Here is a 17530-nt window from a genome sequence, read left to right on the forward strand (position 1 = left end):
CGAAATAACACAAACAGAAAGACTTGGACTGCACACATATGTGTCAGCATGTAAGGGCTGAGGAAACAGTAGTTTTAAAGCTGGTGAGAGATTTCCTTTGTTTTGAAACCTTATAAACTCTGACACTTATAAACACAGAAACACAAAACCCAAGTTTAGTGGGTGATATAGCTAGCACTGATTAGCAACATTTGCTTGCAAAGTGAAATAAAAGTGAATGAACTGAATAAACTGTGGATGTTAAAATTAAACATCAGTTCAAAGAACTCAAATATTTCAAGCATAACAAATGGCCTGAGGTTTTACAAGAAATTTAGAAACAATTACCCTGTGGAACAGTGTACTTGATTTGAACAATAGGAGAAATTTAAAAAAGAATAAACCATTCCTAGTATTATTTTGTTTGTTTTTTCTTATTCTTTTTTACCACCACTATTCCACAGATCTAACATATGGCAGACTTGCACAGACGATTCACCATAATTGGTCTCACATGATCCATGCAATTTATTATGTCTCACATGACATGCAATCATGTCAAAGCTACCATACCAGGTTTTTTTTCTTCTGTGATTCCTACATTGTACTGTTTTGTAAATTTGAGGACTGTTGAGGCGCTGACATACGTCTAATGTAGATCCCATCACAAGAGAACAGTTCATGTGCATCAGTTTACATCTGGTGGTAAAAAGGGTTGGTCCTGACAAACCAGATGTGAATGAATCTTGCTTCTTTGTACAAATAAACATGTATGCTTCTTCACTCACAACCAGCTGTGGAGAAATGGACAGAACATCTTAGGTCTTCTCAAGTTTCTGCAACATCCCAGGTTAAGCTCAATGACCTGGACCATATAGTAGACCATAACATAACATAGCATTGAAGTCTTTGTCAAAATACAGCAATCGATATAACTCAGGCAGATCTTAAACATAGATTCTACATTAGAGACATGTGCAAAATGTATGTGATATAAAAATTGGAGTGAGCATGATTCTGTACACTTCAATCTTCAGAAAACACTCTTTTATTTTTACTTGGTTTTCAGCTCTGATTTTAAACCAAAATTGAATATTTGGACATCCTTCTACAATAATTTTATACAGCTTGTTCAAAATAGATGAGTAAGTTGGACATCTTATAATTTACAACAAATGCTAATTATTGACTAAATATGGTCTGAACTGTCTTCAGTGTGTTTTCAGGTGAAGTCGGTTCTGTTGTATGTAAGCTTCTCAAATATGCAAAGTTTAAATGTGTTTACAAACAAATTGTACACAATATTTCGTTATTTCGTAGTATTAAAATTTAATAATAATAATAATAATAATAATAATAATAATAATAATAATAATAATAATAATAATAATAATAATAATAATAATAGAACCATTCATTTTGAAAAACAAAAGGTTCCATTTTGCTGTGTTTTCTAAATTCAGTTCCTAGTTTTTTCCTGGTTAGCTTAAGTTAGATGAGTTGTTTCTCACACCAGCAGTGTCACATCTTCTACCATGTTTAAGAAACGTATTTGAACTCGACTGATTAAACAGATGGTCTTTGTTAATTAGGAATTTGTTTATGTGTAAAATTTATGTGCTAGACTAGTTTAGAATAGTTTGTCCACCTATCCAAAGTCATATAAAGAACAACCTGAACCTAACAAAGTCCATGGTTTGTCTATAAAGTTAAAATCTGAAACATTTTAAAACATACTTGTTTTAAGAAAAATAATAAGGATTTTCTCTTTTGAATTTTGGAACTTAAAATACAGACATAAACCTTTTTCTCTCAAATTTTTTAAAGAAAATTAACATTGCTATAACTTTGCAACTTTACAGAATGAATGAGCATTCATCCACACTTATTTCTTTATATGTTCCTCAAAAACCGCAGCACATTTAAACAGTCAATCTGTCTCCATCAGGGTGAAAATTGTTTTCATATTTACGTGCAGTTCAGCATGTTGAAGTGATCACAGCCAGGGATTGATCCTGGATTTCCACTCTGTTAAAGTACCCAAAGTCTCCTACGTTCATGTAAGACAATATTATTCCAACTCATAAATGAGCAACAGAAGCACAGAATGATGAGGCATTTTGTTTACATTTTCCAGATGTTAGCTTTCATTTCTTGAGTTAACCTTTAAGAATGCAAAGTTTGATTTTTAGAGACTTATGATGTTTCATAAACAACGTAAATTCCATCTTTGCTACAAAACTGTGAATTTTTATGTCACTAAACAGCTGATATACAATATTTAGTCATTTTTAAACCATAATTCACATGGTTTTCAACCAAATCATCACTTTAATATTGTCATCAGTGTTTCTGCTGTTGTCAGATGGATTATCTACTGCTTAGTTCAGATGCTTAGCCTTCACACTGCCTTTGGGAGCTTCTTTTGCTACACATATCACCAATCAAAACCTAATTTCTTCCAGAAATGTCTTTAAATATTAATTCAGGATTAATAAGTCATATTTCAACAGAAAAACCTTTCTATATATATTTTCACTTTGTTGGCAAATTCTCTGAAGAGTCATCAGGAACGATGTTGAACTGTGAAAGGTTCATTTGGATGTCTTCTCTTTTTATCTATTATGATAATCCAGTTTGTACAAAACTATTGTGGCTGATCTCTTGAGGAACGAAACCACAATAACAAAATCTGATTTTCCAAACAGAAATTATGATTTAACCATGAAAACATGTGAATATAAAATATGTTTACCCACAGAAACTTCTGTTTTTCTGTGAATGTATAATTGTGGATTTTGTCGTTGCATGCATAATGAAAGATTGCCTCAATGTAAAGGTTGAGGTGAAAATGTAGTACCAGTGGCTGCTCATGGTTTAGACAGTCGACTTTATTTTTTGTAAGTCAGGCATTTTATCATTACATAGCTTAAACTTTTGATGATGGAGAAACCCAGACTCGGTGGAATATTTTGTAACTATAATTGTATTAAATGCAGCATCAGGTTTCAAAAGAAAAAACTATAGATCCAAGTACATTGCTTAATGTTTCACCACCACAGTTTTTGTGCTGGGATGTGCTTTAATTCCTAACAGCACTTTCTAAGAGATATAAAAGTCTCTGAAAACTGAAAAAAAAAGTGATTTCCTCTCATTACATTTAACATTTAACAGCAAAAAGCCTATTAAATGTTTAGTGTGAAGGGATTTTTCAGGGCTTCTTTTCTCTGTATTTCTTTCAGCCGTTTAGAGAGCAAAGTTCAGTTGTTGGAGTCTCAGCAGAGAGGAGAGCTGGAGGACATGAGACTGGAGAAGAACCGGCTGCAGGTACAGTTAATGAATGGAACATCTGTGTGTTATTATAGTAAAGAAACATCATTGGCGAAGGATTGTTTGGACAGGTGTCTGAGTATGTATTAAAATAAAAATTAATCATGAAAGGTCTCTTAGATGTTTATATTCTCTTAATCATGATTTCAGCATAGAGTTTGACTTGGTAGAGCCACACTTTAGAGTCAAAAAATTAAAATTTAAATGCACACATTAAAAACTGGTGTAGTAAATGTAGGACATCCACAAACATGCAAATAACCTTTTTCCTCATGTAATTTCCTTTACAAAAAAAAAATCATGTAATAATCTCAGTTGTTAATGTTAGAATAATAAATGTTAAATAATGCATACTATCTTAACAGTAATTCGCAATAATAAATGCTAACAAGTTGCTCAAAGAATCCACAGACAGCAATTAAACATTAATAACCTTCTGGTTTTCTTCAGTCTGTTATCAGGACTCAGATGGTGGCCATAGAGTCTTTAGAGAGGCAGCTGAGAGTCGCCACTAGCAACAACACGGCTCTACAGAAGCAGCAGGCTCAGCTGATGGAGTCAGTCCACACACTCATCGACATGGTGGCCACGACTACTGGTACGTCCAAAAACAGTAAGAGGATATCTGGGAATTAGATCTTAACACTTGATATTGGTTTGCATTATGTCATGTGTTTTGCTTTCAGGGTCTCCTCCTCGGAGCCAGATGTGGAAGGACTGTGCAGATGCTTACCAGGCTGGTCATTCTGCCAGTGGTCTGTATCTCATCTACATCAGTAACAGAACAGAGCCTGTACAGGTAATCACTTCATATTCAAGAGTCGCAAAAGGTTCAATCAATTTTCAGCATTTAGATGATTTTATGCGTGAAAATATCAAATATGAGTGTTATTCGATGTGCAGAAAAGAAGAGGTTGGGTATTGGGATAATAATAAGAAAGTACTAATATCCACTTCTGTTAGTAGGTTCTGCCATTCAAATTTAGTGTTGTTTTTGTAATATGTTTATTTGGTTGGGACATATTAATTTTCTATTTGTTTACTGAGTCAAGAACAAGGCAAAAATATCCAATTTGCTCCCATTTAAATTTTTTTAACACATTTGCAATAATGATCAAACATTACAATGTATTTGCAGTTGTGAATGCCATGTGAGTTTGACTTGAGTCAATTTCTATATTGTTTTCTATTTGGATTACATTGTGTCCTTCATATGAGTCAAATTTTTCAATTTCTCCTCCTGAAGGTTTATTGTGACATGGAGACGAGTGGCGGCGGCTGGACAGTCTTCCAGCGCCGTTTCAACGGCAGCGTGGATTTTCAGAGGAGCTGGAGGGAGTACAAAATGGTCAGCATGTTTTAGAAAGACTGCAGTTAAAAAATAAAAAAGAAATTTAAAAAATAAACCATCAGGTGAATTCATTCACCATCACTCCTAATCTCCTTGTCCTCTTGGCCTGCTGCAGGGTTTTGGGGATGTGTCAGGGGAGCACTGGCTGGGTAATGAAGTTTTATATCTGCTAACCAGTCAGGGTCAATACTCTCTGAAAGTGGAGCTACAGGACTGGGAGGGAATCTCTGCACACTCCCAGTATGACCGGTTTACAATGGCCAGTGAAAGACAGCAGTACAGGTGACTCACATGCACACACGCCCCCCTATTGAAAGAAAAAATATTTACATTATAAAAAATAAATACATTTGAATTTAACATTTCAATTCAGATTCAGTACCTTAACTTAAGCCTCCCATACTAATCTGTGAGGTTCCAAAATTCTTTACATCTAACCTCAAGTGTATAAAATGCACAACAGCTACATCAAGTCAACATAAAAAGGCAATAAAAGTTTGGCTAATTTTTCAATTTTTCTTATAACATTGTTCTGGCTAAAATGCTTATAAGCCCTAAGCAAGCATTTTTTTTTTGTTTTATCTGTGTATTTTTTTTCCTTTATTTTTTAACCAGCTGTTTGATTTTCCAAAATGTGTAAATAAAAACAAAAGTTCATTGCTATTTTTCAGGAATGAACAAAGTAAATCTTTTTTATGCTAAACATTTCACAATATCCCAAGAAAGTATAGCAACATTAAATGCTATGATTTTCTGCAACTTATAAAAATCTGGGATTTTTGAAGAGTAGCTAAACACCCAAGAAAAAAACAAACAAATAACTAAATTCTACGTATCTGCTGATTAAAAGCTTTTCATTATTAATAAGCCAATCTAAATTGAAGAAAACACTGAATGAGAAATACTATCTTTAATAGTCTGACCTCAGTTTATAATTTTTCACTTGTTTTAGTATTTATAAGGGTCAATGCCAGACAGAGTTTTGATGATCACTGATTTGTGCACATTAAGAATTCTGGAAAGTTCTTTCTTTCTTTTTACAATGATTGCATGTTTATTGGTAGATGAAAAAAGATAATGATTTATGACAATCACTAGCAATTGTTTTTTTTTTTTATCTTAATAAGCCACAACACAAGAATGTTATTCTGATTTCGTTTGTCCATAAATCAAAAACTTTTAATCATTCATAAAAACAGATGTAACCCATTCCAATGGCTGGATTTCTTTGAATTATTTAAAAGGAAACTCTCTGGTCTGTGTTACCAGTTTATTTTCTGTCAAGAAAATTTACAAACAAACTGTATCCCTTGACATAGATAAAACAAAATGCAACACAACGCTGGCTTAATGTGTAATTAAGCACGAATAGTGCACATGTTAGGTATGTGATTTTGAGATATTAATCAGAATGCATTTTTTAATATTTGAAATACTTAAAATGTAGACCACAACTAGAAAATCTATAGTTATGGTTCACCTTAAACCTGTAAGTGTAAAATATTCCCTTTATATAGTTTGGTATTTGAATTTAACAGCCAACTAAAGACAATAGTCAAAAACAGCCATTTGATATCCTAAAAGATAAAGAAAGAGTGAAACAATTTTTGTCCAGAGGAGATAGAGGAAAAAGTTCATTTTCCTGCTGGCCAAATAAAGGTAAAGGTGTCCTCATCTGTCTCAATTGAACAAAAATAACTCAGACGGCTGCAGTTCGTCCAGAGTACTGCTGTCATACTACTCACTAACACCGCTGAGGTGGAGCGCATTCCACCGCTTCTTAAATCACTACAACGGCTCCCCCTGTGTCAAAGGGTAGATTTTAAATTCCTATTACTTCTCTAAAAAGCACTGAATGGCCTTGGGCCTAAATATATCTCTGATTTACTTCAAGATTACAAAACATTCTGATCCCTCAGATTGTCTGTGACAGCTTTAGTGAGTGCTGATGGAATCAAACTCAGTTTTTTATCCTCCCTACCTGTAAAAAAGTTTGAAACCAGAGAGCAGCTCAAAGTGCATGCTCATTTTGATCAGTGCTAAAACAAACATCCCAAACTCAGTGTTTCCTTACCTGCAAGCCAGATGTTCTTGCAGTCTTTGAAAGTCAGTAAAAGTGTTTTTAAGGTTGCTTTTTTGAGCTTCTTTATTCTGATTGATTGATCAATCATTAATCATTAAGGAAAAAGAAGGTACAAGAACTCAATGGGTAAATACGTTTTATGTCTACAGCTACCATACAATTGATATATAAATTATACTGTATATTATTTTTCTTTTTACAGAGGAAAGTTAGTTAGTTAGTTAGTTAGTTAGTTAGTTAGTTAGTTAGTTAGTTAGTTAGTTAGTTAGTTAGTTAGTTAGTTAGTTAGTTAATCATGTGCATCTGTCATTCACTCATTCACTTTATTCTCATGTTAAAACACGAGAGTTAGTTTGACAATAACCTTTAGTTCAGAGACAATAGAACAAAACAGTAAAAAATAAGCAGTAAGAATGAAAACTTATAAAGACTTTCATACAACCTGTAGAATAGCCAATTTAAACAACTTCAGTAGATTAGCAAGCAAATCTGCTTAGTATATCTAAAGTAGAAAGGAATGCATTTAACTTTTTATGTCTGCAAAAAAAGACAATAAGGTAAAGAAAATGAGAATTGCTTTACTTGTTCTAACATGTCTTTTAAATCTTATTTTCTCTTTTCCCTCAGACTTTATCTGAGAGGTTACAGTGGTACAGCAGGAAGGCAGAGTAGCCTGATCACCCACGGTGCCGGCTTCAGCACCCGAGATCACGACAACGACAACTGCGACCACTGCAAATGTGCCTTGATGCTCACTGGAGGTAAACTTTCTTTTCTCTGTTTACTAGACTTAACGGGTTCCGGGTCAGTAGTCATTATGTGTAAGAAACATTATCTTTTTGAAAAATGAGCTATTAACATATCAATGACAAAATAAAAAGTAATAGAGTTTAGGGTGGAATAGTACAGATAACAGTTTATCACATTTCCATTAGAGAGTGTGTCTCTACCATACCGGTAAATCAGAATAAATGTTAAAGTGCTTCAAAAGATACACCTTTTACTAGCTAAGAATCAGAATTATTGGTATTTTGCCAAAAGGTCTGGCCAATCAAACATCTGTTTCTGTCAATACACTTTCACCTTGACCGACCGCCAACACAAACAGCTCTTTGGGTCTCCTCAGCCTGCCCTCGATAGCTTGTAATCGCAGATTAACTTAATCGTTTCGGCTACAATCCTCCAGATCTCAAAGGAAAAGACTCCAGTCAGTGAGACATTTTAAATCAAGGCACTTTATAGAAAAAGACAAAGTAAAATAAAAAAGAGTGACTGAGATGGAAAGAGCAAAGAAAAGTAAATGAAAAAAAGACAAACAGTGCTCCATCATCTGTCCCCTCAGGCAAAAAATACATTTGTGCCCAATTTGAAAATAATGAGTACTCTTTGTGCAAAACAAAACAAAAAAAACATGTTGTTTTTAGAAATTTCAGTGTAATTTCAGACACGTGTCACAAGGTAAAATAAAAACCTCTCTGGATCAGCCAAAATTTGCCTGACTTTCTTAAAAGCTTATTTTCTTTTTATTTGCAACTCTATCTTTATTGCATAAAAGTTGATTTAATTCCATGTTTTAAGCTCCTAGTTATTCTTAAGGCATTTGTTGACTCTTTGCTTTTGAAATGCAATGAGATAAGTAATGTGGCGTTAGGGATGCATTGTGTTGCATCAAAAACTTGTAGTGTCTGGTTTCTTTAAACTTTGTTGCAGCTTTTCTTTGACAAATTTAAGTGGGGTTTTTGCAATTATTTGAACTTTACCAGGCCTGAAAGGAAAACAGAAAGCAGAACACCTGATTAAAGATCTGGGGGTTTTTTACATTCGGTTAAAAAGAAAAGCTTTGTGAAACTGAATCACTGGGGTGAAACAAGGACAGTAGTGTAAACAGAGGAAGACAGAAAGATTCAATATTTGCAAAAAGTGATGCAAGAGTAAAGTTTGTCAGCTCATGCCCATTGATTCAAGATTTTATTTTACACTAAGAGATTAAATGTCAGAGCCATTATTAAAGTACTTCATTCAATAAACCTTTGAGATGGAGCCATTTATTAAACCAAAGCCAGATAAAGCTTTTATGGGGTCCTTAAGGAGAAAATGGTTGAGCTCCCCAAGCAGCACATAATAATGATAGCATTCTCTGGATTTAACCACTCACATCCGTGTTAATGGACCATTCCAACTCCAGAGCTGGTTTCTAAATAAAAATTATCATGAAGACAGACATTTAGGCCCCTGCGAATACTCCAAACCAAAGTTATGTTAGAGCTGAAGCAACAGTATTCATGTTGTATTTGGCCAAAGTGCTGCACGTGGACCGGCAGATTCCAGTGCCTACAGAATGTTTCAGCTAAAAGAACCACAATGAAACAGATAAAGGCCTCACCTACTAAAAACAATAATTCAGTCAAACTGAATTCCTCTCAGTCTTAGGCATTTATTCTTGGAAGGATTGGTATCCAAAGCAATGCCATGCTGCCAAGCATAAATTACTCTTAATTGCTACTAATTAGACTTTGTTAGAAGTAAGCATTTGGGCACAGTGGTCCTCAATAAAAAAAAGTAAAATTGTCCTTCTCTTCTAATCTCAATTTTTTTCAGTTTTATGCCATCAAAATCAGAATCTTTGCAAAAATCTTTCGTCTTTCTCTTTGTGCCCAATTCTCTTTATCATCATGCTCTTTCTCCATGCAGGTTGGTGGTTTGATGCCTGTGGCTTCTCCAACCTTAATGGGATATACTACACAGTTGGGCACAACATCAGGAAGCTCAATGGTATTAAGTGGCACCATTTCAGAGGCCCCAGCTACTCCCTGCGTTCCACTTCAATGATGGTCCGACCCTATGACTTCTGAGAAGATCCCTCCACACCCAAGACTCCTGATGTTTGGCAACAACCGTACAAGCATATGTCTAGATTCTACAAAAAATACAAAACAACTTTTCTTATAATGTTTAACTTGCAACAAAGCATCTCAGGTTCTGCCTCATGGTGCAAACCTGGTGCCTCCTGGGGATCTGATAAAGTACGGTTCATGACCAACAATTGATCCTCCATAAAAGCTCTGCAGCCTGAGCTTTCAACTCACAAGCTCTAGACCTATGAGAGACAAAAACGTGACCATGTCAAGATCATGTCAATTTATTTGAGATCTTGTTATAGATGTTATAAGAGCAAGACATGTTTGTATGTTGTCTTTGAAGCAACAAGTGTTTGTCTACATTCCCAAAGACATGAACTGTGATAAATAAGATATTTAGTGATAAGAGAAAAATCAGTATTAGTCTTTTACATTTGACACTGATAAGACAAGTTGGACTATTTGTTGAATTTCAGATTTAGAAAGAGATTTTCAGTGTCCATGTACTCAAATTAATAATGTGTGAAAGGTTTGGGGAAGACAGAATAACATCTTTCAGGATCTTGGTTCCATGGTTTCTGAACAACACTTTATATAGAAACTATGTACCTCATTAATTTGATCAAAATTCTTCCTTAGTCTATAATGAATCCAGAGACAGCATGTACCTTGTAAATTATGAGCTTTTAATGTTATTGAAGAGCTTGGCTGCTAATTTATCTACCGCCTGGGGTCAGTCAGTTGAGTTTTTAAGAGAAGCCAATTAAAGAATCACTGCATTAATGATGGTTAAAAGAGAGGATGTAAAATGTGGTCTGAATTTTTTGAGATTGGGATGATGTCTTTTCATCACTGACACATGCACACGTTGTTGTGTATGTGTCAAAATGCTAGGAGTACTGTTTGGAATAGACAATGTGGTCCAACATCCTGTTTGCTATCTACAAATGCATCTGAAAAAGATAGAATATCATCAAAAGTTAATTTATTTGTGGAAGTTATTTCAAAAAGTAAAACCTTTTTTCTGTGAATTTTGTGATTACGGCTTACAGTTAATGAAAATCCAAACGTTTTCCTCAACGTCCTGCAAGAAAAGTAATTCGATATTGTAATCTTTTTCAGCATAGGTTGACTTAGTATATCCATAAAACGCAACCACGATGAAAGGATTAAGGTCTCATTTAACTAAATTTCACCAATTATTATTATTTTTTTTTTTTTTTAGTTTTATTTTTTTTCCTCTCATCTGTTTATAAAACTCCAAAACAATAACTATTGAACATATCATTGTCACAGTAGCATTCACTCCAACACACATTTTTAACATGGTTTCTGTCCCTGATGTTTCTCTGAATTTACATGCCCTGTGTATGTATGTGCATTGATGTCTAGGGAAATGTTCCCAAAGTCTTGAAATAGCTATGCCTGACAATCCTCTCTGGACTGTGGCTTATCCCCGTTGCTTGTGCACTTTCTTTACCCTCATCTTTTTCTACACTTACCTATCTATTATGTTGTTAAACAGACAGTGTGAACACCCAGCTTTTTTAGCCACGACCTTTTGTGGCTCACCATAAGTGAATGTCTGGTGAACATAAAAGGAAAAGCAATAACGTGGTTTTAATGTTACATTTTTGTATTTAAAATCCTTTTTTTATTTGGTCCTTTGCATCTTTTTTAAATTTTGTTTTATATATTCATTAGATGGAAGCCATAATCTTTAAATTAATTTTTGACATATATTACTCGGTCTGCAATAGGTCTATTTAATATATGAGTTTCACTTTTGAAATTAACAAATTAACTTTTCAATGATATTATATTTAACTAAGATGCACCTGTACATCCTTTGAGAAAAATAATGTGCTGGCAAATGCTATTAGACTGTATGGGATGGGATTAAAAGAGAAACTTTTCATAAAATCAAGGAGCATCTTGCAGCAAAAGAAATGACTAATGGAAGAAAAGAAAAAAAAGAACAGCAGCATGAATCTGTGGCATTCTCTGCAAGTGATTGTGTCTACAGTAAAAGTACACATTTATTGGCACCAAAGAGTTGTGGACAAAGTGTACAAAATTACTGACAAGAATACTTGAGGCATGAGGGAAGTTAAATGTAGCTTAACACATCCATAACAAAGAAAATGAGTCACAGCAGTGTGCGGAGAAGAGAAGCTCACATGGATCAAGCAGATCTGATGCCAGAACTTCAGGAGGATGCAATGGATGATCATCCAGCAGAAGGAAGTGATTCTTCAAAGCTGTTCTCATTATGTGCTCTGGTTTCTTTCAGAAGGTGGCTGGCTCTTATTGCCCTGGAAATAGAGCCAAATGAAAATCAGTAAGACTAAATGGGGAGTGTGTTGCTGCTCTTAAGACTCAAATAAAAATTACAGAGAGCTGCTTTTGAGATGCCAAAAACACACTGATGGACAAATATAGTGCATCTCAAACTTTGATCATTGTGTACAGTTCCTGCAAAGAAAAGGACTACAGACATATTATAAATGAATGGAAACTGATCAGTAATTAATGTAAGTCTTGCAGCTGTAAAAATGCTGAGTATTATGGTTTTCACTATTGTTCAGAAAATAAAGGCACGTAAACTGTTTTTTTACAGCAATTATCAAGTGATATGGCAACACTTACTGGACATTGATAGAAGGAAGGAACTAATTAACTAAATGCAAACACGAGTCAAATCCAAATCAATCTTTTTCTTCTTTTGTTTTATGTTGGGTAGAAAATCTGGACAATGAAATGAGAAAAGAACAAATAAATGACAGATGTTGGAATTTGATGGCATCCAGATTCTGAAGCAAATAAATGTTGCTTTGATTATTTTGCTAATCCAAACAATCTGGACTTTTTCTTGTTTCTTGCTGAAGTCTGCATTTTATTATGGCCTCTGAATTAATCTTTCATGGCACTCATTCAGAAAATAAACAAGTTGAAGAACATTCTACTCAGTGCACTGGTTTTATTAATTCTTCAATAGAGATGTTTTTTTTGCTTTTTTAATCTGTATACCTTCATTGCATGAGTTTGGGGTTCTATGATTAAAAAGTAAAGCAAATACCTCACAGATCATCAGTGTAAAACAAAACAGTCCATTGTAGTCAATTTTTAGTAAGCATGCATTATCATTTTTAAAACTGGACTAAACTAAAAGGTCGAATCCAAAATAAAGGATTACCACACACAACATAAACAGTAATAGGACAGGACATTTTGACGCGTGACGTAAGGTTTGGGATGAACACCTTTTAAAACACCAGTTTCTTCCCAAACATCAATTAGACTCTGCATGTTCCTTTGCAAAGAAGGCATACTGTGAATTCTTGTAGATATCAAAACATTATTTTTAAGTGTCTGTGAAGACATTATTAATACAGCTGTAGAAATATGAGCCAAAGAAAAAATAACTTTGGGGATTCCTTCCTTGGTGTGAGACCATGGTGTCTCCTTCACATGTCCTGATAACCACGTCTTCCACAACCAACTGTTTCTAATGAGTGCTTCAAGAAAACTGGATGTGGTGCTCCTTCTGGTTCCAAGTGCTGAAATGTGATGGACCTAAAAGGAACTTGTGGCTCAAATAGGAATAATTCACTTTGATATCATAAAACCTCATAAAAATGTTCAGTCAGTTTGTTAAGAGGACAAATCTAAGTGCAATTCCACTTTACTTTGGGGGAAAGGAAGGTTAGTAAAAGAATGATTGACATTAGTTGGAAGAGTGGGGATTCAATATGCTTCTGGGCAAAATGATAATTCCCCTTTTGACATGACCATGCTTATAGGTTGCATAATTTCCATGCTTGAGTTGATTTTGATAAAAACATCTGCAAAATGACTAAATTGTAGCTGAATCATATTTTCATAACCAAACCAAAATGTGCAGTATTTGGCCAAAGTGAGAATCCCAGTGGTGAGGAAAATGGTTATCATCATTCATCAGTGGATATGACATTTCTGCATATCTGTTAGTAGCTGACAGCTAACCAAGAGTGCAGAAGTCAACAAGTCTTATCAAGGAGACTTGATAAGACTTGATAAGACAAGGGCTTGATCAAGCAAGTTTTGACCAAGTCCTTGTACATCTAAATGAAAGGTTGCAAAACCATATAAAGGGAAACAATGAAAGAATAATATAAGTAATAGCTGCACTTTAAAACCAGCAGTATGAAAACAATTACAGAACTTCAGAACTTCATATTACTGGTATCATTGGCATGTTTTAATTATAGGCTTAAGGATGTCTTTGAACAACATACTACTATATAGTTCAAATAAGACTTAAAGGAAACTCTGTGTTCTACAATAGACAACAAAGCTTTGCTCTCTATACTGCCAAGTTTGTGGCCAGAGCTGAACGGCTGTGCATGAAAGTTTCCCTATAACTCACACTTAGTTACCCATGGTCTGTTTGAAGGAGCCTGCCAGCATTGCAGCAAACAATTAAGACAAGCCTGGAAGAATTACTATGATTGACCATTCAGTTAAAAAAATGACTCTAATAACTATTAAGGTAATGTATGTAAAATTCAATATTTTTGAAAAAATTAACTTGATAAAAAATATGTCACACATGATTCCAGATCTGAGAAATTATTAATACCCTTTTTTAATCCTAAGTGACATGAAACAGGAAGCTTAGTCTGATTTAAAATCAAGAAGTGTTTTGTTTAATGGTGTAAAATATATCGGGTTTAAACTATATATTTTAATGGGTTAAAACAAGAATACTAGGGGAATGCAAACACATCTATTTTAAACACAAAATAATGTTTTAGGAAAGTAACCACATGTATTAGATTTGGTGTTTGTTTATGATCAATACTTCAATAGTTTGAGAGTGCCCTCTTGTGGTTGAAGCTTTGTATCACAAACCTTATGTCTAGCTTGTGGAGATCTGAAATAAGTTTAATGTTAATAAAATTCCTACAGAAAAAAAGCATTGTGAAGTATATAGTGAATAAGCAAGAAATTAGGTAAATAAGTGAATTGTATTTTTATTGCACCTTTAATGAATGTCACCAAAATATAGTGCTTTATAAAGACAATTCATAAAAAATAAAACGATTAAAAGGCAAATATATATATATGGTGAACCAGGTCACAAAAAAAGCTTTCAAATAATATTTTATTGAATATTTGAAATACTATTATACTATGAATAGTATAATATATTATACTAATGGTAGCTCACTTTGCCTTTTTACTTTACTACTTTCTGTTCTCTCGCGGCACCGGTAGAGACTCTTCCTTATAGAGTAAAACGCCACTCTGGTGTGTTAGCGGTTTCTCTGAAGGTCGTCTGGCTAACTGTGAGTATCTCAAAAATTTGTTTATTAAATACTTTTCTTTGTTTGGAGTTTACATTAAATTGCCCTTAACAACGAGGCCTAACGTAAAGATTGTTCAGGCTTTAATTTATTTTAGCTGCTCTTTCCTCCTTGACGCGGTTGAGTTAGCCGTTAGCTTATTTTGACCTAGCTAACATTAGCTTATCTCCCATCAGCTAAGTGCTAACCAGAAAGTGCTTTGAAAATAAAATAACAGTGTTCATTTGCTTACTTGATGTTTATACATGCATATAGACATTTTCCTAATAACATGGGCTTGGATTGATCATAGTGGGCAAAGTCATTGTTTCTCCGCAAGCAACTATTAACACGACTCAGCGTCTCACTCAGATCTGATGAGTTTCATTATATTTTTAAGTAATTTGAATGCAGCGGTTGTATAGTTTTTATTTTTGAGTAATTTGCTCAATATACTTGTTGAAAATTATGTTAATTTCTAGTTTAAAGACGGCGTTCTAGATGTCAGTTGACGTATTAAGAGTGCTGACCTGACATAGCAACTGTGCATAATGGCGATTTGCCTAAAGTTAACATATTTGATAATCACCTCGTTTTTATAAAGATAATTTCTCATCCAAGGTCAATATTCAGTTGCACAAATAAATTACTAAATCATGAATTATGGGGCGCTCATTCCAAGTAGTGTGTGACATTACTTTTTTTTACCAATACCTAAACATTATCATCCTGTGTTGTGTGTGTATGTGTACCTATAAAATATCAGATGATTATTTATAAATATGTATTTATATGAACCATGTTATTAGAAAAAGAAGGCATACTATGTCGGTTTGTAAAGTTGACATGTTACTTTCTGTGTTTGTTTTTTCTTTCTTCCAGCTGGTTAAACATGTCGCTGCCAAAGCCGGTAATGAGGGGCTTGTTGGGGAAGCGCCTCAGAATCCATCTGCCCATGGCGTTTGGAGTTGCAATATCATTAGCTCTGATGTACAAGGTGAGAACGGGGACATGTACAACTCAACTTTGACTAGTACCATAATACAAACTATAATAAAAACTATTCAAAATGTTCCATATGCACATACAGCGTCTCTTAAAAGAAGACAAATATGTCTATATATTTGGTGAGTTTAAGCCCTACACAAAAACCAAACCAAAATGTTTGTTTTCCTGGAATCATAAAAGCATATAAACTCAAAAGATTTATAAAGCATTCAATTATAAGTTAACATTTGCTAAACATAATAAAGGTTGTTTCATGTTTTAAAACTAAAATCAAATTTTCATTCATTAAAAAAAAATCTTTATGTGCATGAGAATGTGTCTGTTTCAACTACATAAATTTAATAATTTATAAAAATTATTACAAATAATTTTTAGAAACAAAGAGTGGGAATAATCAGCAGCAATAACTTACAGTTTTAAACATCTTTAATTGAAAATCATTAGATATAACATGTTTAAAGCAGAAAAATAACAGTACAAATAACCCAGTAGATCTTTCTACCATCATTGTCTTATTTAAGCAGGTTCTTAACCCCTTAATATATGGAAATGTTTGTAGATTTACTATGAGCATAAAACTCGTTATTTGTGTCCATGGGACTTGGCAGTTGAGTGGTAGCAGTACAAGTTTGCTGTCTGTGCAATGTGATCTTTTTCTTTTGGCTCAGTAGGGAGCAGTTTGATGGAGCCTTTGTGTTGGACACATTGTCACAGTTTTACGTCTGTAAGCCCATAGACTTTGTAGTTTTAAATCTCAAAATTAGACTTGCAACAAAAGAAAATGTTACAACTTGCAAAGCATTTAGCAAAGTTATTTTGCATGTGTTTGCTCTGCAAAATGTTATTCATATAGAAGTTTAGGCCTTACATGTGGAATTAAATTGTGCATTGTATTTTCTGCCCAACAAATGTCTTATTTTAGCAGATGTTTAGCCTAAATCCTGCACTTTACCTACCAGTTCTCAGGGTTTATTTCCCAGATTAAATTATATAGAAACAAATGTGAAATTCTCTGCTTTCTACAGTTTACAGTGACTGAGCCCAGAAAGCGGGCATATGCTAATTTCTACAAGCAGTATGATTCTGTCAAAGAGTTCAACGCCATGAGAGAAGCGGGGATCTTCGAGAGTGTGCGTCCTTCTAAAGGTTAATACAAATGTGAGTCTTAATATTGAAAAGATTTTATGCCTTGTACCACAATCAATATGCTGGTACAAAATTCTCATAATTGAAACTAGCTATATCTAATAGTTGTGCATATCCTTCTTCCAGCTTCACCAACCTGTCATTCATTCCTGGCCGGAAGATGGTTTCCCTTTGATGCTTACTGATTACATATGAACACTGTTCTGCTGTTTGTTCCTCAAAATAAACTATTCTATTAATGAAATGCTGTCTCTGTGCTTTACTTATTGAAAAACTAAATATTTTCACAGATCAAAGTGCTGCCAAGATTACGTATTTATTATGTAGTATTTGCATTACTATGCATAATATTTGTATAGCTAAGCTGGAGCTCTAAATGTAAATGTTTTATGTGCAATTGTTTCCCCCTGCTGTTGAAACTCTGCATTGCACTCTTTGTTTGCGCCGC

General features: G+C 34.1%; 2 protein-coding genes across 2 annotated transcripts in view; both read left to right on the top strand.

Annotated features, from left to right (window-relative positions):
- Nucleotides 1-12562, top strand: part of angpt4 (angiopoietin 4) — a 69359-nt gene extending 56797 nt beyond the window's left edge. The window contains exons 5-11 of the mRNA XM_044123098.1: nt 3222-3306; nt 3760-3907; nt 3996-4108; nt 4556-4657; nt 4776-4942; nt 7371-7504; nt 9435-12562. Of these exons, the coding sequence (XP_043979033.1) occupies nt 3222-3306; nt 3760-3907; nt 3996-4108; nt 4556-4657; nt 4776-4942; nt 7371-7504; nt 9435-9595 (910 nt within the window). The 3' untranslated portion in view covers nt 9596-12562. The remainder of the gene's footprint in view (nt 1-3221; nt 3307-3759; nt 3908-3995; nt 4109-4555; nt 4658-4775; nt 4943-7370; nt 7505-9434) is intronic.
- A 2269-nt stretch (nt 12563-14831) lies between these two features.
- On the top strand, nt 14832-17326 carry LOC122834075 (cytochrome c oxidase subunit 6C-1). The gene is made up of 4 exons (XM_044122191.1): nt 14832-14931; nt 15811-15925; nt 16962-17094; nt 17209-17326. The coding sequence occupies exons 2-3, from the start codon at nt 15821-15823 to the stop codon at nt 17085-17087; spliced, it is 231 nt and encodes a 76-aa protein (XP_043978126.1). The 5' UTR covers nt 14832-14931; nt 15811-15820; the 3' UTR covers nt 17088-17094; nt 17209-17326.
- Nucleotides 17327-17530: the final 204 nt, after the last annotated feature.

The sequence above is a fragment of the Gambusia affinis genome, linkage group LG07 (genome assembly GCF_019740435.1).
Source record: "Gambusia affinis linkage group LG07, SWU_Gaff_1.0, whole genome shotgun sequence".
Taxonomy (NCBI): domain Eukaryota; kingdom Metazoa; phylum Chordata; class Actinopteri; order Cyprinodontiformes; family Poeciliidae; genus Gambusia; species Gambusia affinis.

Coding starts and splice junctions, on each gene's coding strand:
- LOC122834075 (XM_044122191.1), top strand. CDS start 15,821: ATGTCGCTGCCAAAGCCGGTAATGAGGGGCTTGTTGGGGAAGCGCCTC. Junction 15,926..16,961: donor CATTAGCTCTGATGTACAAG/GTGAGAACGGGG, acceptor TGCTTTCTACAG/TTTACAGTGACTGAGCCCAG.